This window comes from Pelodiscus sinensis, chromosome 2 (genome assembly GCF_049634645.1).
Source record: "Pelodiscus sinensis isolate JC-2024 chromosome 2, ASM4963464v1, whole genome shotgun sequence".
NCBI lineage: Eukaryota > Metazoa > Chordata > Testudines > Trionychidae > Pelodiscus > Pelodiscus sinensis.
This window is the reverse complement of record NC_134712.1, coordinates 246661323-246684596: the sequence shown is the minus strand read 5'-3', so window position 1 is coordinate 246684596 and position 23274 is coordinate 246661323. Positions and strand designations below refer to the sequence as shown.

Here is a 23274-nt window from a genome sequence, read left to right as displayed (position 1 = left end):
GCAATGAATATATCCAAGGTCAATAGCAACATTCCATATGTACTGAAGTGCATAATGAATTATTTGAGCTAAACATGGAGGGCCTGGTTTCCAGAAGAGCTGAGTACTATAACTCTGGGTAAAGTCAATGGAAATTGCAAATGTTCATCACCTCTGAAAGTAAAAAAACATTGGACGAAATGTTGTTGTTTTTACTGTAACTGTGGTTCTTTGATATGGCGACGCAGACATGAATTCCACTTAGGTGTGCATGTGTCCAATACATTGGAGCCAGAATATTTTGCCTAGCAGTACCTAGAGAAAGGCAGTGCTTGTGCCTTGTGGCCACAGCTCTTCCCCTGGCTATATAAGACAGCAAGTCCCAGCCCCTTCAGTTCCTTTGCACCAAATTTCAAGAGTATAGACTCTGATGCAGATGGCTTGGAGGCAGGGTTGTGGAATACACATCTACGACATTTGTTCAACAGTCATAGTTACGGTAAATAACTGTTTCTTTTTCTCTTTGTAGATATAGTCACGTATTCCACGTAGGTGACTCACAAACAGGAGACGGGGCTCAGAGACTATTTAAAGGAGGACTGCAGAACTGTTCTACCAAAAGTCACATCTGCTCTGGATGCTGCAGTAATGACATAATGCTTGGTAAATGTATATATAGATGACAAAGTGGCGGCCCTTCACATGTCCAATACTGATACATCATTTAAATATTGGCAGTATAGCCTGTGCCCTTATAGAGTGACTTTCTCCCCTTTGAGGGGGGCATTGTTCACTCTATTTCATATGCTACTTTGATGCAGGAAGAACAACGAGAAGTCCTGTGGCACCTTATAGACTAAGGCTACGTCTACACTGGCACCCTTTTCCGGAAATGCTTAAAATGGAACAGTTTTCCGTTATAAGTATTTCCGGAAAAAGCACGTCTACATTGGTCCCGGAGTTATCGTTATAACGATGCGCTTTTCCGGCAAGCACGTCTACATTGGCGGTGCGCTTTTCCGGAAAAGCAGGAGCCCGGAACCATTTTGAAGAGGGCAAAAGGCCACCAGACCTTTCCGGGGGCGGGGCCGGAGCGCCGTTCAGACACGTGCTTAAAGGGGTCTCGCCGGACAGCCGTTGGTCTCCTGCTCCCGTGCCTTGGGGCCTCTGCCAGGAACTGACACCCTTAGCAGGTTTGGTGGTTGCCCTCTGAGTTTTGGGGACACCACCCTTTGGCCCCCAACTGCTTTTCCCTGTGTTTTGTTTTTTCTGGCCTGCTCTGTCTGCCATGGAGCCGTGGGTGGTCATGTGCCTGCTCGGGCCCCTGTTGGGGCTGTACAAGTGCCTGCAGCTCATTCCGCAGGCCGGTACCCTGCTGTTCATGAACCAGGAGGCAGAGATCGCATTGGACTCCCTCACCAGGAAGGCCATGGCGGTTGTGTGGCATCAGCACCCCACTGTGGTGAGGCCAGTCTGGAGTTTGGACAGCAGCACCGACTGGTGGGACCGGGTGGTCCTCGGACTATGGGACGACCAGCAATGGCTCCGGAATTTCCGGATGAGAAAGCGGACCTTCCAGCAGCTGTGCACGTGGCTCACCCCCGCGCTGCAGAGAGCCACCACTCGGCTGCGGGCACCCATCCCCGTGAACAAGAGGGTCACCATCGCGCTGTGGAAGCTGGCCACACCGGACAGCTACCGCTCGGTGGCACAGCAATTCGGGGTGGGAAGATCAACCGTCGGTGTGATCGTCGTGGAGATAAGTCCCAGGGGGAGTGGGGTGGGGGGAGGGTGTTGCACTCCATGCCCAGGGACAGCCAAGACTCCAGGCTGGGTCACCCAGGGGTTTGGGCCGTCCCTCCCTTGCACAGGCCCGCTGGTGGGGGGAGGGGGCCCTGGTGTGCGTGTGTGTGTGTGCATGAGGACAGAGGGAATCAAGGGGGGGGGCCCAAGGCAGCACACACTCACCCCTGCCGTATGTGATGTGTTCCCTTGTGTTTCTCTGAACCCTTCTGCAGGTCGTCCACACCATCAACATTGTGGAGCGCAGTGGGGAGGCTTTCCTCCCTGCATGGATAGTAGCCAAGGCGCAGACATTCGAACAGCCCCACACAGCTGCTGTCCGCCAGGCGCGCCAGGATGCGGTGCGCATCAGAGAGGCCCTGGTGGACATGTTTGCCCAAACCCCATAGTAGGGTCGCCTGGGTCTCCCCAGACTACTCCCTCCTATCCCCTGCCCTTCCCCACCCCCTCCCCTTAACTCCCCCCAATAGTAAAGCATCGGGTCAAAGCACATCAGCCATCATCATGACTGTTCATCGGGTGCGTCGGGCTTAGTTAGGGTTTTTCTTTTTAGTTTAGGCTAGGGTTTAGGCCACCATCGCCTGTCCCGAAGAACAGCGAAGAGGATTCAGGGTTCGTGCGGAAGGCTCAAGTCAGCGTACCTGATTCCAGTCATCTTCGAGGGATCAACTGGCTGTTCCTCTCCTGAGGCCCGGAAGGACCAAAGGATTGAGGTTGCCAGCTTTGCCGTCATCTTCCGTCGAGGAATCTCCTGGCTGTTCCTCTCCTGAGGCCCGGAAGGACCAAAGGATTGAGGTTGCCAGCAACACTACCCAATTGTCCTCTCTGCGTCTAGACTATGTTTAATAATCTTTAGTGTGCATCTTTTAACCGTTCTTGCTTGTTTGTTAGCTATGTAAATATAGTTTGTGGTTTAAATTTTACTGAAAAGTCTCAGTATTTATTTATGCGCCACAAACCAATGACCACTTAAAAAGGGCCCCCCTGGTGATAGATTAAAGAATTTGTTGTCCACAGTTTGTAACCCTGTTAAATTTAAGTGGCTAATCGGCATCTCAAATCATTTCTTACAGTTACTAGAGTAACACAGTAACCAACACAAGAATCAACTGAAACATAGAACTTTTTATTTACGGGGGGGGGGGGGGGGAGACTTTCAACTGGGACGGGGAGGAGGGGGGGAGACCTTCAACTGGGACGGGGAGGGGGGGCAGCTACTGGGACGGGTGGCCCCTGCGAGCGCTCCTTCGGGGGCGGACCTGCACATGCTGGGCAGGCCGCATCGGGGCAGGCTGCACAGGGAGGTGGGCAGGAGCAGGGGCAGAAACTGGGGCAGGAGCTAGGATAGGAGCAGGGGCAGGAGCAGGGATAGGAGCAGGGGCAGGAGGGGGATGTGCTGTGCTACGGGAGGGATGGCGGGGGCATGGGGTACAGCCATGCCATAGTGCACGGCGTGCACAAAGTGTGCTGTGAGTATGTCCATGGAGTTGCCCATCCTTCAGCACTCTGTCAAGAAGTCACCCCAGCCCTCCTGCCGCCACTGCAGGTCCCCCTGCACCCACTCGCCAATGGAGGCCTGGATTGCCTCCACGGCGATTACATGGCGGCGAAGAAGCTGGTCCTGCTGTCGCAGCCTGCGCCTCTGGGGTTGGCCAGCTGGGGGTGCCGCTGCTGCCGGAGTGGAGGGTCTGGTGCTCGGTCCTGCTGCAGGGAAGAGAAGAAAGGATGGGTCAGTCAGGCAGGCCATCCACTGACCCCACACCTCATGCCCTCCACCCGAGCCCAGGTGACCCCACAGTTGTGTGGCTTGGGCCCACTCGGTTCCCCCCTGCCCCCGTGTTGTATGTTTGCAAGGAGGACCGCCCTTGGAGTAGGGTCCTCCCTCCAGTATTGTAAGCACCAGTCTGTGTCCTGGCCCCGTGGAGGGCGGGAGGGTGCTTGTGCTGTGTTCACCTGTGGAACTCCCTGCCGGTGGAGACTGTGAAAAGCTTTGGGCTAATCACTGGTGTTTGACAGGGAGCGAGATGCATCCCCACACAGTGCCTGGGAGCACATCTGGCAGAGGCGGTCTGGGCTCTCAGATCCCCTCGCGTGGGATATCTCCCGGACGGAACCAGAAGAGTGACTGGGTGGGGGGTTTTCCCATCCTTGCAGCAAAACTCAGGGGCCCTTCTCCCTCCCACTATCCCTCCTGCAAGCCCGATAGCCCAGGGACAGGTGTGGCCACAGTGGGGACTCCCTTCGGGGAGCCAGCCAAGGCACCGGGAGTAGGCGAGGGGCTCGGTGGGGGCCACGGTCACAGGACTGTGACGCTGCAGCGTACCCAACAGCAGCTGGCTGTGCCTCACAGCCAGGCATGGGACAGTGTGCCGTTCTCCGTGCTGCACCCTTGGCGGAGGTGCGGGCTTTGGGCTAAGTCCCTGGGGCCCTGGCCGGTTCCAGCCGGCATCCACCCTTCCCCCTGGTCCCGCCGAATGTGTGTGAGCAGCACGGTCCCAGGCATGCCCTGCAGCTCCCTGCCGCAGCCACGTGCCGCTCGGTCACCAGGCTGTACGTGGTTGCACGTGCTGCTTGCTGCCTAATGCTACGCAGCATGCAGCTCACGTGGCCTGAGTGACATGCTCTCCCCCTACCCCCTGCCCTCCGCCCCCACTTGGCTCCCTACCCCCCATCCTCCGCCCCCCGCCCTTTGGTAGTGCAAACTGCAAAGACTCACCCGTGGCTTCTTCCCCGGCCTCAGCCTCAGAGGAGCTGCTGGAGGGGGCCTGCTGGGTGGTGACAACGCTGGCCTTCTCTCCAGCAGATGCGCCGCCGCTGTCCTCTCCCTCCCCCGCCTCGCTGAGTCGGACAACGGGGGAGGGGGGGGCTCGCAGGTGTCCACCAGCACGTCCGGGGCTTGTGGGGCTGGCTGGCCCAGAAATGCATGGAAGCATTCATAATAGGGGCAGGCATCTGGTACCCCAGCCGCAGTTCTTTTACCTTCGCCCGGACCTGCTCGCAGTTCCGGGCGGGGTGTCCCTGCTGACCCAGATTCTCGGCCAGCCGCGTGTAAAGGTCCACGTTGCGGCGCCGGGACCTTATGTCGTGGAGACCCTCCTCCTCCTGCCAGAGGTCCAGGAGGGTCTCCAGCTCCCTGGGGGTCCAGGATGGGGCCCGCCGTTTGCGGCCCCTGGGGGCCTCCTCCGCTGGGGATGCAAGGGGCTCACCGGCTGGAGCTGCCATGGCGCGGTGAGATGGTTGGCTGGGCAGCACAGGGGCACATGGCAGAGCTCAGGCTGCAGGGTCTGCGGCACGCTCCTGCCACGTGCACCCAGCAGCCTGCGAGCTCTTTAAGAGCTCGGGTTACCAGGAAGTCCAGGGCTCCTACGGGGTCTCCTGGCGTCCAAACCGCTTTTTTCCGTTTCTTCTGCTTTTCCGGAAAAGCGTTAGCTGGCTGTCTACACTGGCCCTTTTCCGGAAAAGCTTTTCTGGAAAAAGGACTTTTGCCCTAACGGGAGTGCCATAGCTTTTCCGGAAAAGTGGCTGATTTCATACATTAGATCGTCATTGCTTTTCCAGAAAAGCAAGCGGCCAGTGTAGACAGCTTGCAGCTTATTCCGGAAAAGTGGCTGATTTTCCGGAATAAGTGGCCCAGTGTAAACACAGCCTAAGGGTATAGCTACATTTGCCCCCTAGTTTGGACCAGGGAGGCAAATGAAGCATACCGAAGTTGCTAATGAAGCGCAGGATTTAAATATCCCATGCTTGATTAGCATATTCGCAGCCGATCACCATTTTAAAATACTGGTCGCCCGATTTAACTTGCCGTGTGCAGATGCGGTAGTCGGATCCAAAACCCTTTTTAAAATGGCGACCAGCCGCGAATATGCTAATCAACTTCATTAGCAACTTCAGTATGCTTCACTTGCCTTCCTAGTCCGAACTAGGGGGCAAGTGTAGACATATCCTAACAGATTAATTGGAGCATAAGCATTCGTGGGCAAAGACCCACGGTCTGTGAGAGTAGGAAATCATTGTCCAGGAGAGGTTGTAGATTACTGAGGATGTAGATCTGTTTCATGATGACAACAGCACCTCCTTTGTCAGCCTCTTTGATTATAATGTCAGAGTTGTTTCTGATGGCATTGCGTTCCGCACGGCTGAGGTTATGGGGCAAGCAATGCTGGTTTTCCACCATCTCTGCCTGTGTACGTCGGCAGAAGCATTCTATGTATTGCTCCAGTCTACAATACCCACCTGAGGAAATGAGGAAACAGATCAACAGAGCCAGACGTATACCCAGAGGTCTCCTGCTACAAGACAGGAACAAAGAAAATAACAAAGAAAATAACAACACCACTGGCTATCACCTACAGTCCCCAGCTAAAATCTCTCCAACGCATCATCAGCGATCTACAACCCATCCTGGACAATGATTCCCCACTCTCACAGACCTTGGGAGGTAGGCCAGTTGTCACCCACAGACAACCCACCAACCTGAAGCAAATTCTCACCAGCAACTATAGACCACACCACAATAACTCCCACTCTGGAACCAATCCCTGCAATAAACCTCGGTGCCAACTCTGCCCGCATATCTACACCAACGACACCATCACAGGACCTAACCAGATCAGCCACACAATTACGGGCTCATTCACCTGCACATCTACCAATGTAATATATGCAATCATGTGCCAGCAATGCCCCTCTGCCATATACCTCGGCCAAACTGGACAGTCCCTACATAAAAGAATAAACGGACACAAATCAGATATCAGGAATGGCAATACACAAAAACCTGTAGGATAACACTTCAATCTCCCTGGACACAGTAGAAGATTTAAAAGTAACCATCCTGCAATAAAAAAAAACTTCAAGACCTGACTTCAAAGAGAAACTGCAGAGCTACAAGTCATTTGCAAATTTGATACTATCAGTTTAGGATTAAACAAAGACTGTGAATGTCTAGCTAACTACAAAAGCGGTTTCTCATCTCTTGGGCTATGTCTAGACTGCAGGCTTCTTTCGAAAGAGCCTCTTTCGAAAGCATCTTTCGAAAGAGGCTCTTTCGAAAGAGCGCGTCTAGACTACAATGCGCGGATCAAAAGATCGATCCGCTATTTCGAAAAAGAGCGTCCAGACTGCTGGACGCTGTTTCGAAATTCAAAGCCACCCGGAACTGCTTCTGCCAGGGCATGGGGGCAGCATTTCCTTCCGGGTGCTGCCTGCCTGCCCTTTGCAGAGACACTTGGTTAAAGGGACACTCCTGAACACCCGTTGCTCTGCTCCTACAGCTGCCTTTGCTGTCCCTCGAGGAATTAAGCAAGGCATTGCAGTGCTGGTTTGGAGTGCTCAGCTTCCTGGGACACCCCAGCAGCTTTTTTCTTTTGAGGTTTTTCTGCTTGCAGACCCTTTTTTTTGGCATGGAGCCAGAGCTGCCCCTGGGCAGGCGATGGCCCCACACCACCATACTGCAGCTGTTGCTGCATCTTCATGACACTGTCATGAGGCTCCTTCCCGAGCTGCTCCCAGACCAGAGGTACGAGGGGTTCCTCCGTCAGGCAGCCACACTGCCCTTGCCTCCTAACTTTTTCGTGGACAGGCATGTTTGGAGGTTTGACACCAGCTCTGACTGGTGGGACCGGCTCGTGATGGAGATCTGGGATGACCAAGACTGGCTACGGAACTTCCGGATGAGAAAGACCACTTTCCAGGAGCTGTGTACCTGGCTCGCCCCTGCTCTGGAACGGCAAGACACCCACCTGCGGCCCGCCATCCCCCTGGAAAAGAGGGTCGCCATTGCCCTCTGGAAGCTGGCAACCCCCGACAGCTACCGCTCCGTGGGACACCAATTTGGCGTGGGGAGATCTACTGTCGGGGCCGTCTTGATGGAGGTAAGTCATTGTCTGGGGACAGTCACAGTTTGGGGTGGGGGGAAGGGAGACTGTCAGGAAGGGCCAAGTGGAGTGGGAGTGGGAGGGAGCTCCTCCACTCACCCTGAATTGTGGGGGGGGGGGGTTCTGAGGAGGGGATTCCCGGGCTGTTTGAGAGGGAAGGTGGGCGGTGGGTTCTCCTCCTAAGAGATAAGGCACCCCTTCTAACATTTTGTTGTCTGTCTCGTTCTGCAAGTGGTGAGGGCCATCAATTCGGAGCTGCTCAACAGGCTCATCTGTCTACCGGATCTGGACAGCGTCATGGCCGGCTTTGCTGCCCTCGGCTTCCCCAATTGCGGAGGAGCGCTCGATGGGACACACATTGCAATCCGTGCACCGCCCCATCGAGCAGCCCAATTCATAAACAGAAAGGGCTACTTTTCTATGGTCCTCCAGGCCCTGGTCGACCATCGTGGCCAGTTTTCGGACATTTGTGTTGGGTGGTCAGGGCGGGCACACGATGCCCGCATCTTCAGGAACTCGTACCTCTACCGGAGGCTTCAGGCAGGAACATTTTTCCCCCATCGCCAGTTTGCAGTTGGGGATGTGCACATGCCGGTGTGCATAGTGGGTGATGCCGCCTATCCCCTGATGCCGTGGCTGATGAAGCCCTACACCGGCCAGCTGGATGCGAGCAAGGAGTAGTTTAATGCTCACCTTAACCGGGCTCGCAACCAGGTCGAATGTGTGTTTGGCCGTTTAAAGGGCAGATTCCGGTGCTTGCTCACACGCCTCGACATGGGGGAGACCAACATCCCCGAGGTGGTGGCCGCGTGTTGCGTCCTCCATAACCTCGTGGAGAGGAAAGGGGATGCCTTCCTACCAGGGTGGGGGAGAGCTGCTGATGCCCAGGAGAGGCTCTTTGCCCAGCCCCGGACAGCTGCCATCCGCCAGACTCACCGGTCTGCAGTTGGCATCCGGGAGGCCCTCCGGGAGCAATTCTCCAGTGGAGGCCACTGAGACTGAGTGCACTGAGGGGCTTCTGCCTGGGGACTGGGCCCTGGCCCAATAGAAGCTTCCCTCCACAACCCATCTCCTGACCCAGTTTGGACACATCTGTTACACCAGGGTGTGTTTCAAAATAAAATGTTCTGTTTACTTATTTATAATTTTGTACATATTATCAAACAATGTTGCAAACATAACAAAATTTTTTTTCATTTTTGTTGTTGCAAAACTATATACAATAAAGAAACAGTTCGTTTAACCCTTTGTTTGTGCTTTAACTGGGGTGATGGGGGTGATTGAAACCTGGAGGGGGGAAGGGGACTGGAAACCTGGAGGGGGGAAGGGGACTGGAAACCTGGAGGGGGAAGGGGACTGGAAACCTGGAGGGGGGAAGGGGATCAGGTTGAACGGGGCTTGGCAGATTTCCCTTTCCTGCCTGGGCCTCGTGTTTGGGGTGCTCCCCGGCTACGGGATCGGGTGGTGCACCTGTCGGTTGGCTGGCTGCTGGGGTGCTCTTGGGACGTGGAAGCCTGGGGGAGAGGAGGGCCAGGGGGAGAGAGGGGCTGGGGAACTGTGGGGGATGGGGGAGAGGGAGGTCCAAGGGGGGAAAGGGATGCTGTTGTGGAAGGGGGGTTTGGTGGGGTGGGGTCATGGGGTGCTGGAGGAGCAGGACCAGGCACAGCAGCAGGCAAGCCGCTGACCTCCCTCAGGGTGCTGTACAGGACCATGCGCTGCAGGACCAGCTCATTCATGAGCCGATCACGCCAGCGATCCTCTGCCTCCACCCTCTGTCGCAGGATGGAGTTCTGCTCCTGCACAGCCTCGACGTGCTGTCTGAGGATGTCCGCGTAGACACGCCTGTGTCTGCGGCTCCCATGTCCCCGAGATGGAGATGGAGGTGGGGCTGGGGTGCTGCGGCCCTCTTCCACGGCTGGTCCGGCTGTGGAGGAAAAGAAGAAGACACAATCAGTCCTAAAAACTAGACTCTGTAGCACTTACAATACTAACAGGATGGTTTATTAGGGGATGAGCTTTCCTGGGCCAGACCCACTTCCTCAGATCAGAGTAACACGGCTACATTTCTATCACAATCAGTCATGTGTGCAACAGCTGTCCAAAAGGGCATGCCCTCTCCCTTGAGACAGGGGAAGCAGACATTCTGAAGGTCACACTGTGTGTGTGTGTGTGTGACCTGGGCATCAGCCTGAGCATGACAGGTTTCCCTTGTGCATCACCCACTGTGCACCCACCTACCTCCCCCCCCCCCCCGGGTGTGACACAACCTCACTGTACTCACCTGCTGCTTCCTCTCCTGCGCCAGATGACGCCTGGGAGGCCTCAGAGGTCTGGGTGACTGGCTCCAAGGTGGTGAGGGTCGCCATCTCCTCGCTGTCCTCCTCCTCCTCTGGGACCATGTCCCCGTCTCCAGAGTGCTGTAGCTCCTGCTCTGGAGCGTCCACCACGGGGTCTGCCAGTCCGGACTGCACGAACCTCCGTGGTGTGCGTGCTTCTGCACTGCCACCCAGGATCTGGTCCAGCTCTGGGTAGTAGGGACAGTAGTGGGGGGCTGCCCCAGACCGGGAGCTCTCCTCCCTGGCTTTGACGTACCCCTGGCGCAGCTCTTTTACCTTTGAGCGCACCTGGTCCTGGGTGCGGGGGTAGTGGCCCTTCTGGGCCAGGGCTTCAGCCATGCGGCCATAAATTTTGGTGTTTCGCCGCCGGCTTTTGAGGGCCTGTAAGGCCTCCTCCTCTCCCCACAGCTCCAACAGGCTCTTGATCTCAGCGCCAGACCAGGATGGTGCCCGGCGCTTGGAGCCCTTGGCTGGGTCCTCAGAAGGCTCTGTGGAAGGGCCAGGACGGTCTTGGGGCTGGGACATGCTGCAGCAAGGTCGCCGTGTGCTCTGGCTCCTTGTCTGCAACAAGTGTCTGTGAGGGTGCCTGTCCCTTTAAGGAATGGCTGCAGCCAGGAACCACAGATGTGCAACCCATGCCCCAGATTGTCCACCAGGGCTTCTTCCTGGAGGCCAATTCTTTCGAAAGAAAGGGCTCCCCCCGTCCAGACTCACGTTCTTTCGACGGATCTCCCTCGAAAAAGGCGTTCTTCCTCGTAAAATTAGGTGTACAGCCGTCGAAAGAAAAGCCGCGTTCTTTCGATTTACTTTCGAAAGAACGCGGCTTGAGTCTGGACGCAGGGGAAGTTCTTTCGAAAAAAGGCTACTTTTTCCGAAAGAACCCCTGAGTCTGGACACGGCCTTGGTGTTCACACCTCCACATCAGCTGCTAGAAGTGGACCTCATCCTCCCTGACTGAATTGACCTCCTTATCTCTAGCCTTACTCTTAATTGAAACTCTTTTCTTATGCCTATATATTTATACCTGCCTCTAGAATTTCCACTACATGCATCTGACAAAGTGGGTCTTTGGCCATGAAAGCTTATGCTCCAATAAATCTATTAGTCTATAAGGTGCCACAGGACTTCTCATTGTTCTTGCAGATTCAGACTAGCACGGTTACCCCTCTGATACTTTGATGCAGGAAGTTATCCACATGGAGACTGCCTGAGAAGAGACTCTCTCCCCCTTCATCTGGTCTGCATAAAATACAAACAGATGAGATGTAGTACAAAAGGGTTTAGTCCTGTCCAGGTAAAAGGCAAGGTAGCACCCAGACATCCAGTGAATGAAGGCACTCCTTCAGGACTGAATGTGACTTAGGACAGAACTCAAGTAGATATACTGCCTGGCTGAGGTGAAATTAAGACACCACTTTAGATAAAAACTTAGGATGTGGCTACAAGGTCACTTTGTCTTTAAAGAATTGCATATAAGGGAAGGTCTACCATCAAAACTTGCAATTCACATACTCTTCCCATCGATGTTATAGCCAGCAGAAAGATAGTCTTTTGACAAAGAAGAGGAAAAGAAAACTCCAAAGACTCAGACAGAGGTCCCATCAGAGACGTATTGAGATCTCACAAAGGAACCAGTAATCCCTCTGGTGGGTGGAGACAAAGGACTCCTTTCAAGAACTTCGCTACCATGGTCTTCAAAAATACCAACCACCCCTGAACAGATGAAATACAAAAATCTTAGCCAGTTGGATCTTTAACAAACTCAGTACAAGACCTGAAATCTAAAGGTACTCCAAGATGTCCTAAATAACTCATACCGAATAAAGGTGGCTGCCAATCTGATGGAAGCTACAGAGTAAAACAAGCATCAGAGGGTTAACCATGTTAGTCTGTTTCAGCAAAAACAATGAGAAGTCCTGTGGCATCTTAAAAACTAATAGATTTATTTGGGCATAAGTGGGAATCAGCCCACAAATGCTTATTCCAAAATAAAATTGTTAATCTTTAAGGTGCCATAGGACTTCTTGTTGTTAGTGCCAAAACAGGTTTCTTGGCCTATTTGAGATAGTGCTGCTAAAGCAAACATCTCTAGTCACCTGACCTCTTTTTGTGAAAAATGTATAAACTGAACTCTCAAGACCCTCACACCAAACAAACCAACCCCCTCATAAAGGGACCACTGATATGATTTGCCAAACGACATGTAGTGCTTCAACCATGGTGAGGGCCATCACCTAGGCCAAATAACTATACTAACATTAAGTAGGGTACTAACTGACTATGCAATTATGTACAGAGAATACTCTAAGAAACTGAGAAGGGATTGTGAGGTGAAAATGACAGAGCTCCAGCTCCAGCCACCGACACGGAGAAGGAACTGAAGGGTGGGAGGTCAAGGTGGTAATGCCACCTTATATAGTCAGGGGAGAGGCTAAAGGCACACCACAAGGAGTGAACACTGTACTCCTACAGGTATTGCCAGGCAAAATTATGTAGCTTCAGCACACTGGTCATGCACACACCTAAGTGGGATACACAACTGCATGTACTCGAATAACTTCAGCTATTTCTATTGATAAATGATTAGGAAAGATCTCTAACATTATATATGACTTGTACAACTTCTTCATTACCTCGTTCAAAGTTTCCATCACTTCTTCTTTTTTATTGTTTTTGTAAACCTTTGCCAATAAAATCAGGCTCTTGACATCCTTCATCAGGGAAGGCAAGTTATTAACTGAAAGATTAAAATGGTAACATGTTATCTTTCTAAACTGACATTTTTCTGGACATCAGAAACAAAAACTGATTTTTGGAGTACATAATAAAAGAATTTCTGTGTTACTAACATATGTGTATACCATGGCCTAAGAAAGAGCCCTCATACTACGCAATTTAAATATTTATTGAATGCTTGTGTAACTGTATTCAATCTAGAAATATAATTAACTTGAATAATTACTTATGAAGAAATTAATGTTACATATAGTAAATGATTCACCGGGCACATTTGAATAGAAGGGGCAATGTTTACCAGAGTCATGGTCTAGAGCTTGATTCAGAACTTTTTCTGCTTTGTTAAACTTCTTGAGTTTGAGGAGAAGTTCAGCAAGATCATGGCATAAGAAGTCCTGTGTGCTCATTTTTAGAGCTACTTCATAATAATTAATAGCCTATAAAGAAATTTTAAAATGTTAGTATAATATCCCAAATATAGAATTATGGTAGGTCAAAATGAAGCTTTCATTTATAATGTCTGCCATCTATTCAATTTTATTATTTCTTTTTGTTCTTATGATTTAAAATGCTCAGTGAAAAACAATAAATTATTTATTTTCAAGACCTTGCTATATTGATGAGTTTTCACATATGCCTGTCCAATTTTTCTGGCCAGTGCTGCATCTAAAGGATTCTTTCTTTGAGCTGTTTCGTATACTTCCACAGCTTTATCTGGCTAAAAATGACAGAAGTGGGAGTTATTTCTATATGTAATATTACAAGCTAGAAATATATTTGCAGAGGATTCATCAATATTTATTGCATGCTATATAAGTGCTAGATATTAATTATTATTTAAATTCAGCGTTTCAAAATATATTTATGTTTGAATTTACTACTGATGTATTATATACGTTTATGCTAACCTCTTGAATATTCATGTAGGCATCTCCCAAGAGAATGCTAGTATGAGGACTTGGCAATTGTTCACAAAGTTCACTATAAATAAAAGAACAACATTTAGACTCAAGAAATAATAAGAAACAAATATTGAAATCTAATGCATGAAATGTAAGAAAAATACATGAACCCTCCAGAAAACAAAGTCAGTTCTGTCATATATATAAAACAGAGCTGGAACCTCAGTCAGCATAAGTCAGAATAGCTCCAATGACTTCAACACCAACGCCTCAAAATGCTTGCACAATCTAAATGAAGACAAGATGCAATATACAGGAGCAGCCATCAGAGAGAATTGGGATGGAAAGTTGAAGATTATAGTGATAGAAACTCATGGTTACAAAGAAGAACCAAAAGAAGTTAGAAGGTTTTGAATTTTAAAAAATATTGATTTTAACAAGAAAACTTAAAAAACAGCAATGGTCCTGTAGCAACTTAGGGTGTATCTAGACTGCAGGGTTTTTTGGGTTTTTTTGAAAAACGGCCGTTTTTCCGAAAAAACTTCACGTACATCCAGGCTGCTATTCCATTCTTTCAATAGAAAATTGAAAGACCGCAGGGGTTTTTCCGACATTGGTAAACCTCATTCTATGAGGAAGAACGTCTTTTCCAAAAGAGATCTTTCAGAAAAAGGTGTGCGTGGACAGGGAAGAAGGAGTCCTTTTGAAAGAAGAGGAAAGAGGAAAAAAGCACAGGTGCCCTGATGGCCACTCCGTCCATAGTAATCACAGCTTAAATATGAGATATAGCGTCCACATGGAATGGACGCTATCTTTTGAAAAAGCAGATCGTTTTTTCGATGCGCTTTGGCAGTATGGATGCTCTCTTTCGGAAGAAGTTTTTTCAGAAGGTCTCTTCCGTAAAAGCGTCTTTCAAAAGAAGCTTGCAGGTTAGATGTACCCTTAGAGACTAACCAAAAAATATATTTCACTACCACACTCTGATTCTAGCTCCCTCTTCACAAACACACAAAAGTTCAAAGGGCTTGCCTGCACTTTGAAATATACTAAAATTGCTATTCCAGAATAATTATTCCTCAGGCTAGATACACTACAGGTTGGACCTCCCTGGTCCGGGCACCCTCAGGACCTGATTGGTCCTGGATGAGGGATTTTGCTGGATCGGGGGTGGTCATTTCTGGCCCCTGGCCTCCCTCCAGCCCTGGCCTGACTGCTGCCCTGTCAGCTGGCTCCCCCCTCGCTGGCTCCGCTGCCCTGTCAGCTCCCACTGCCCTACCGGGCAGCCCTGCTGTCTCTGCTCACTGGGCTCCCACTGCTGCACCAGGCAGCCCCGCTGTCTTTGCACACTGGGCTCTCAGTGCGGTGCTGTGAAGCTCTGACACCTCTGCACATCGGGTTCCCACTGCAAAGCCTGGTTCCTGCTGCCACTCCAGGCAGCCCTGCAGCCTCTGTGCCAGGCTCCTGCAGCTGCATGGGAGGCTTCTCCAGCTCTGCTGGGATACCCTGCTGTCATGCGTGGGGCTCCTGCTGCTCTGGCAGGAAGCCTCACTGTCCTGCTAGCTTGCAAGGCTCCCAGATGCTAGCCCTCCACTGGGACTAACTGGTCTTGAAACATCTGTGGTCCTGTTGGACCATGGATGTTGCTGGACCAGAGAGGTCTGGGTTCTCATTCTCACTGTGTCATAAACTTGCACTGTAAGCTTGGGTGAAATCATTTAACTTCCCTGTGTATTGGTATAAAATAAACATAACATTTACTGCACTTTAAGGATTTGATCCTATTTACATTCATGTCAATAGGAAAACTTCCATTACTCCTCAAGATGCAGGCCCAAGCCCTATAGAAGTCTGAAATCCTCAAAGGAAAGGTGCTATTAATATCAGACAAAAGATTCTTCCCCTCTTTTTTATTGTAGGAAGTCTTACACACAAAAGTAATTCCAGTTCTGCTTCTCTGAACATTGTTGCGTATTGTAAAATAGCCAAAGGACCATAAATAAAGGAAAATGATAAAAACAATATATCAAATATGTAATGTCAGGGGAGATACCTCAGAAGATAATGCATAGATATTTTATTATACTCCATCTTATTAAATATCCTGATGGATATTTTCCCCCTGAAAGATGGAAAAAAAGTAAAGCACACTGTACTTGGAGATACTGTTAATACGAATGAGACAGAAATTATTATAACTTTAACAATATGTATATTGCTGTAATGCAGGGGTGGGAAATAACACAGCAGCAGCTTGCCAGGGTGAGCTTCTGGTGGGCTGCCACTGCTATATTTACCTGAACAGCCAGAGGTTCTGGCTATTATGGCTTGCACTTGCTGCTGATCACTGTTTCTGGTCAATGGGAGCAGCAGGAAGCAGGGTGGACTGGGACGCTGCTTTCTGAGGTTCCCATTGACTGGGAACAGCAATCCGCAGCCAATGGGAGCTGTGATTGCCAGTACCTGAGGCCGGGCAGTTAAATTTTGTGGTGAGGACCTGCCAGGAGCTAAGCCTGGTGGACCTGATCCGGCCCGCAGGCCTGTATTTACCTACCCCTGCTGTAGTGCCTAGAAATCAAGCAAGTTGGGACCCCATTGGGTTAGGCACTGTACAACTATAAAAGTAATATTCCATTCTCCAGAGAGCTTACAATTCAGACAGACAGACATGACAGGTGGAGGAGACAAACAAGCAAATTAGATTGAGGGGAGGGGAGAGAGAAAATAAAAATAAGGCAACATTTTTAGCAAGTCAAGAGTAGTAATCCCAACTATCTGTTCGTCTTGCTGTATAAAGGCTTTTCTGTACAAACAGGTGTTGTGCAGTGAGCAGGGGTGCAAATCTACCCAAGAGCAGCCTGCCACATACTAACTCTGTGAACATCACTGTCACACACAAATTCTCAAGTGCACACTGATCTATCCCACTTTGAAATAGGAGTAGATCAAAGAGCACTAATGAACTGTTAGTCCACAGCAAAAGAGTCCACATGAAGAGTTAACGGGCAGCAATTAGAGCAAGGTAAATTTATATCCCAGCTTTATCAGAACCAATTGTTCATCTAGACAACCCCCACACCAATAATACCAGAATTCCAGCATATTTGGAATATGAGCAAAAAAATAACAAAACATTTGGAAATTGCAAGCTAGTGCATCTGGGCAAAAATCTTATATGGTCTGCTTACATGGATTACTCATATTATCAGTGAGAAACCAGATGCCAAAGTTCAGTTCTCAACATAGAGAAAAATACCATTCAGTGAATTTCTCCAATACTTTTAATGTATATTATTTTGTTTTAATGTATATGGAAATTCATTACAATTATTATGTGCAATCCCTTTAAGTTATAGATGTGCTAGACTGAAGATTTAGCTTTAGTGCAACAGCAGAAAGATTTTAAATGAATGATTTATCAGTCAGGATTTATAATAATTTAATCATAGAATCATAATGTCTACTTTTATTTCTGTCAGTCCAAATTCTGCCCACTTTTCTCATTTGAGTACTATCTTACTCTGAGTCAAACTGTGGCCCAAGCAATAGGGTGGCATGAGGAAATGCAAGGTGCTCCCATTGCTATTTACCTGAATCATCATTAGTAGCATGGTATGCAGATACAGACTAACCAAGCAGGCCAGACGGAGCAGAGACAAGTCAGAGCCTTAGCTGTGCTCTCCCAACACACCAAGCACTGTACGTGTGTGCTTACTGCTTCACAGCATGTATGCTGCAAGAGGTACAACTTCAATACAGAACATTCTGTCTGAGAATCACTATTTCCTGCTCAAACTGCTCCTGGGGCAACACAGGAAAGTACTGCCCATAGCACAGGGCTAACAGCAAAAATACAATTAAGATTTCTGTGAGCAATCCTTTTGACTGAAAGGTCTAATTTTTTAGGAAGGCCTTACTCAGAGTGAACGTGACAGAATCAGGCATTTAGTCTTCCTAGCTTCGTTTTTTTCCCCTATAAAACTGGTTTACCTAAAAGTTAGAATCAGGAAGTATTTTATATTTCTGGCGATGACAGAAAACTTTTTTGTCTTCATTAGGTGAAGATGAAAACCTCTCTCAATAAAGAAAATGCTAGTTCTGAAAGAGAAATATTTGACTCAATGCCAATTTGGGGGGAAATATACACTCTTGGCTCGTGATTAATTCTTGGAAAATTCTGCTATTTATACTCACACTTGTGCAGTAAGGCAGTACTCAGAATGAGTAAAGGTGGTACAATCTGATGCCAACTGTTGAGCACAATATTTTATATGATAATGTTTGTTGTTGTATTGTTGTATATTTAAATATCGATACATTTCCTTAAGATTCTCAATGATTCCTAATTTTTTCTTTGTCCTCCAAGATACTTAGTTGTCTTGTTTTCTTAACACAATATGTGTATTCATGATAAACAAAACTGAATTAAAAAGGTGATTTGTGGAAGTGGACTTAATTCTCTGGATTCACAGTTTTGTACTTTTAACTCCTAGCCTCGACTATCCTTTCAAAAGGCTCTGAAACTGGTTTTGCTTTATATTGCCAGCATTTTTCTCCATGTAAAGCCATTCTTTTTTTTAAATAAAATATTTGAAAATGTAAACATTTCAACAGAATTAATCTTAAACAATATTACCAGTAACATCCAATGTATAGTCTCTTATCCTTCCATATCTGAAGGTATATCTGAGCCATTTTTTCTTTAACCTCAGTATAATATGGTTGGGTTGGGGTGATATTTCTCAGCATGCTTAATGCTATTTCCACTTCCCCTTTACTGAGAGCCAAATCTACATTAGCAACAGTGATGCGGATTTCCTCAGGAGTTCCACTAAATTCATTAATGGCATCCTGCATTACTTTAGTAGCTTCATGCTGGAATATTAAAAAAAATGTACATTTGTAACTAAATTACACTAGTACTATCAACAGGATTAGAAAAATGTATTTCATTTTAAAGCTGTTGGGTTTGCCAAACCCATTTTCATTTTATATTAAACTGGAGGTTCAATCTAATCCCAAACCATATTGCAACCGTATTGCAAATGTTGTGACCATTGTTCTTCCTTTAATGCTAACCAGTTTTTTCTCATTGTTATCTTCACTGTTCCCTTGTATTTCCCCTATCTGTTTGCTGTATCCATATGCTCAGTCTTATACTTAGGGTACGTCTAGACTACAGGCTTCTGTCGACAAAGAGCGTCTAGACTACATTGAGTTCTGTCGACAAAGCAAGCTGCTTTGTCGACGTGGTAGTGTAGACGCAAAGGACAGTTTACATTCAATAACACCTTCTGTCGACAGAAAGTCTGTCGACAGAAGGTGTTATGCCTCGTAAAATGAGGTTTACCAGCGTCGACAAAACTGCTGAGTTCGGTCGACGTTATGTCGACAGAACTCAGCGGTAGTGTAGACGCAGGTATAGTTTTGTCGACAAAAGTCCACTTTTGTCGACAAAACTCTGTAGTCTAGACACACCCTCAGATTGTAAGCGCCTCAGGGCATGTGCTGTCTTTTGGTTGTATGTTTGTACAGTGCTTATTACAGTGGGATTCTAGTCTATGACTGGTGTCTCTAGGAACTACTGCAATACAAATAAAAAGTAGTGTAATGTTTTAAAGTCTGACAGCATGCAATGGTACTTGAATGCCAGTAATACTTGAATAAAAATTTTCCTTAAGCAAATAAGAGAATTATAGATAAAGTTGAGGCTTTATTCAACAACTCCATAACTGAATAACTTGAATGTTTGTGATATATATGGTAAATTAAAAAATAACTATTGCTTATAGTGTATCTCCTTTGTAAACTATGAAATATTTCAGATAATTCATGCTGTTTATCTTTGAATAGCAAACAGCAATTTGCAAGCGGGTTATTTAAGGAAAATATTCAATATTTTGCTTGGAAATGTCTTATTTCAGTTAACTAATTGGTCCCAACTCTAATAGGAAATTTTCTCATAAGTTATATATATTTTAAAAGGCAAGAGGGGAAAGTTCATCACTTTGGAACAACACAGAACTAAAATAAAACAACATAATTTATCTGCTCTTTCAGAGTTTGGAATTCTCCATGGCAAGACAAGAATGACACTGGAAGCAGATGATTATAATTATTATCATAGGAAAACATGCATCAACAAATCATGAAACTGTCTTCATTGTCTATTCACCTGATTTTTTGAAGTCTGTCAGGATGCAGTTCATTTTGGATTTATTGCAGTTGCCACATATTTCAATAAATCCACTGATGACGAGTTTTACTACACTTAATTTAATGAGCACTACAGAGTACATCATGGACTATGCCCAAAGGAGTTCACATACTTGATTCCAAGAAATACTGAGTACCTACAGCTCTCATTTAAGTAGGAGCTTCCCATAGCTCCCCTTGTCTGCAAATGAAGAACCATAGCCAATGGAAACAGCAAGGCTCCGTGGCTACAGAGCCATTAAGTAAATAAAATGGAGCATCCAATTAGCAACTTTCACTACTTTAGACTAAGATGAGGACAATGTATATACACATATAGAGCATCCCCGCTATAAGTTGCCCCGATATACATCCGTTCTGCACTAAAGTCATTGACGCTTGCGGGAACTGATGCATTGTAAATCTTCCCATTCCCCACTTTTAAGTCGTGCACAAAAAAACCCAACAACCCCAATCTGCGCGAATGGAAGCTGTGGGGAAAATATTCTCTGTTTCACTATAAGGCCAAGATTTTTGGAATGTATCTTGGACTTACAGCAAGGATGGCTTGTAATACATAAGATACACTAGTGTTTCCAAATACTGTAGCTTATGTCTTTTGAATGTGGAATTGGGGATTAAAATGTATCTATTAGGTCATGCAATTTTTGTTTTCAGTTAGAAGTAGAAATGGCCTTTTTTTGAATTACTACTTCTTATAGGAATATTTAAATAGCCTTTTGAGGATAAGATGGAAAGTTTCTCAACTACTTGTTATAGGATCCATATATGAAATATGTATACAGTAAAACCTGTGTTATCCGGAACGCTCGGGGATTAGGGGGTGTTCCGGTTATCTAAAAATTCCAGTTATCTGAGGGTCCCATCAACATAGGAAAAACCAATGGACAATAATAGTAAAACTCAAGTTTTTAATATTGGTAGTTTTGTAGCATGAGGCAGTTGGTCTCACATTTCTATTTTGAGTTAAAGATGATTAGTACTTCTTAAATAAAAAATTGTTAAGCCAATAATGGTAAACCAAGCCAACCCTGTGCGCCTGAAGATGTGACAGTATTGTGGCTGGGGGCAATGCCGGTTAACTAAGTTTTCTGGTTAACAGAGTGCCAGATAACAAAGGTTTTACTGTACATAATCCCGTCCCCCCTTGTTATTTTTACAAAGTCTGTTCTATGTAGTGAGGTACTTATTAGGTATAGTACACTACATTCAATATGGGTGGAATCCTGACTCTATTGCAGTCAATGGCAAAACTCCTATTAACTTCACCCACTATGTTAGAGGAAACCACTAAAATGTTGGCATATTCTGTATAAATGCATACTTTCAGATTTATTGCCAACAAATAGCACAGAGGACAATATTATTAAGTACAATAAAATAATATATTATGGATAATAGATAAAGTGAATATCAATTATCCCCTCAGTGACGTTTGGAATCATCTTCATTGTCTTGCTAAAAAAACAGGGTAATTGTCATAGCTTAAAGAAATTATAAGTTTAATGAGACACTTGGACTAACTCTGTAGTTTCTAGAATTTACAGAACATGGTCACATCATATAAAATATATGCAGAGCTTACCGTAACAAATGGACTGTCTATCAAAAGGACTTCTTTGAAGAGATTTTATAACTGTGCTGTTGGGTTCAAAATCTCTATAGTCTGAAAAATTAAGACTCATTTGCTGTGTAACAGAAGTATAGTTCCTGTATTACTGCCCCCGCAAAATTGCATTAGGAAGCGCAAGAAAATTGCTGCTGTACCTTCTTCTAGATCTAGATTTATCATTTTCCTATATGTTCAGACATGGACTGGATACGGAAAGGACTCCGATGAGTGAATTTGCAATCATAAAATATCATATCTGCCTAATGAATTTCCTCATATTTCAAGAGATATTTTAGCAACTGATTTAGAATGCAAACATAAATATTGTTGTGCTCTATTAATGTATGGCCAGTTTAGTTTTCCTTACTGAGTTTCATTATTCTAGTTTTGCCTAATCAGAATGGCTTCTGACTTTCCAATTACAAACTTTTTACAATGTTCCTCATAATGAAAATGTAGTTTATATTTAAATTTCTTACCAGTTCCCCATTGTGTCGAAGAGCTTCTGCAAGTTCCAGATATATGGACACCCGTTCATTGGTTGTTATACTGGTACTAGTGGTTCTTTTACTTTCACATTTCTTCATGTAAGGTAAACTGATAATCATTTTTAAAATTTTTATGGCTTCTGGATAGTCTCCTACTTTATTCAGTGCTTTGGCCTTAATGAAGTGATACAATGGATAATCACGAACCTGAAAAAATAGCATGTACAGGTTGTATGATCATGACAAAAACTCAGTTACTTTGCAACCAGAGCCTGATCTTGCAGTGATTAGTTATGCAAGTTTTCAAAACCTACCATGGAACTGTCAAATGCACAGGAACCTTTGACTTGGAACACTAAATAGATGTCCTTCTGAAATTGCACTCAAGAATGTTCACTTGAAAATAAAACTAAGATAAATCATAAATGTTGTAGCCCTTTCTCTTAGGAAGGCATTTGTTACTACAGATAGGAAGAAGAAAAAAGGACCACTCACAGGACATTAGACCACATCCTTTACTGTAGCCAGGAAAAATCACTGGTTGGAAAGTACTGACTCTTCTGAGAGCACTATCATACAAAAGTGAACTATTGTGTTGTTTGCTACTCCTGAAGCTAGTATCAGTATATCCGCATTTTTAACTTTCGTGGAATGTAAGTTACTTAAGGGTATTTCTTAAGAGGAAAATATTTAGTACAACATATAAGGGATTAACTCACACAGCACATTGTATAATGTGAACAAATAATTCCAATACAAAGATTTTTTACAGATAATACTAGCTCTTACCTGAAAATTATGACTTACGCCTAACTCCAATGAATGAGAACACTCTTTGAAATTTCCTTGACACAGATAGATCTGGGCCATTAGAAGATGGACGTCTGCTGATGTAGGGTCCAAATCTAGACAGCGTTGCAGAGTGCCTTGAGCATTTTCCAATTCACCTGAAAAACAACTGACCATTTTATTTTGTTTTATAAGCAACATGAATATACTGCAAATATAATGTCTGATATGTGTCATGATGCTGTCAGTAGCTAATAAAGAGACAGAACTTTTAACCTCTGAAGCATATAATTCCTATTTAAGAATAAGAATATTAAAAAAAAGAAGAAGAAAAGAAAACATGGTGTACAGAACATATCCAAAGTTCCAGTTTGTCAATGCTTTGTGGCATCCTTCATGGTCTTACATGTAGTTCTCACTGACTTTACAGATCCGATAAAAATTCACTTGCTCTGCTTGGGTCTCTGGCAGTTAAAGGAATATCAATCAAAGAAGCACTGCTATATGATGCAGGGAAATAGCACTCTGACTCTTGGA

The 23274-nt window shown here is 46.3% G+C and overlaps 2 protein-coding genes across 9 annotated transcripts in view; one reads left to right on the top strand and one right to left on the bottom strand.

Annotated features, from left to right (window-relative positions):
• Positions 1-23274, bottom strand: part of TTC21A (tetratricopeptide repeat domain 21A) — a 72140-nt gene that overhangs the window by 17000 nt on the left and 31866 nt on the right. For 5 of the 8 annotated variants that reach the window (XM_075922849.1, XM_075922848.1, XM_075922842.1 and 2 more), the window contains 8 exons: positions 22738-22895; positions 21940-22155; positions 18269-18507; positions 15686-15754; positions 13642-13714; positions 13341-13451; positions 13032-13170; positions 12631-12734 (listed from right to left, as the gene is read on the bottom strand). In XM_075922849.1, coding sequence (XP_075778964.1) covers positions 12631-12734; positions 13032-13170; positions 13341-13451; positions 13642-13714; positions 15686-15754; positions 18269-18507; positions 21940-22155; positions 22738-22895 — 1109 coding nt within the window. The remainder of the gene's footprint in view (positions 1-12630; positions 12735-13031; positions 13171-13340; positions 13452-13641; positions 13715-15685; positions 15755-18268; positions 18508-21939; positions 22156-22737; positions 22896-23274) is intronic. The other 3 variants (XM_075922844.1, XM_075922843.1, XM_075922846.1) reach the window with 3 other exon arrangements.
• LOC142827399 (uncharacterized) lies at positions 1259-2744 on the top strand. The gene is made up of 2 exons (XM_075922851.1): positions 1259-1702; positions 1998-2744. The coding sequence occupies exons 1-2, from the start codon at positions 1268-1270 to the stop codon at positions 2169-2171; spliced, it is 609 nt and encodes a 202-aa protein (XP_075778966.1). The 5' UTR covers positions 1259-1267; the 3' UTR covers positions 2172-2744.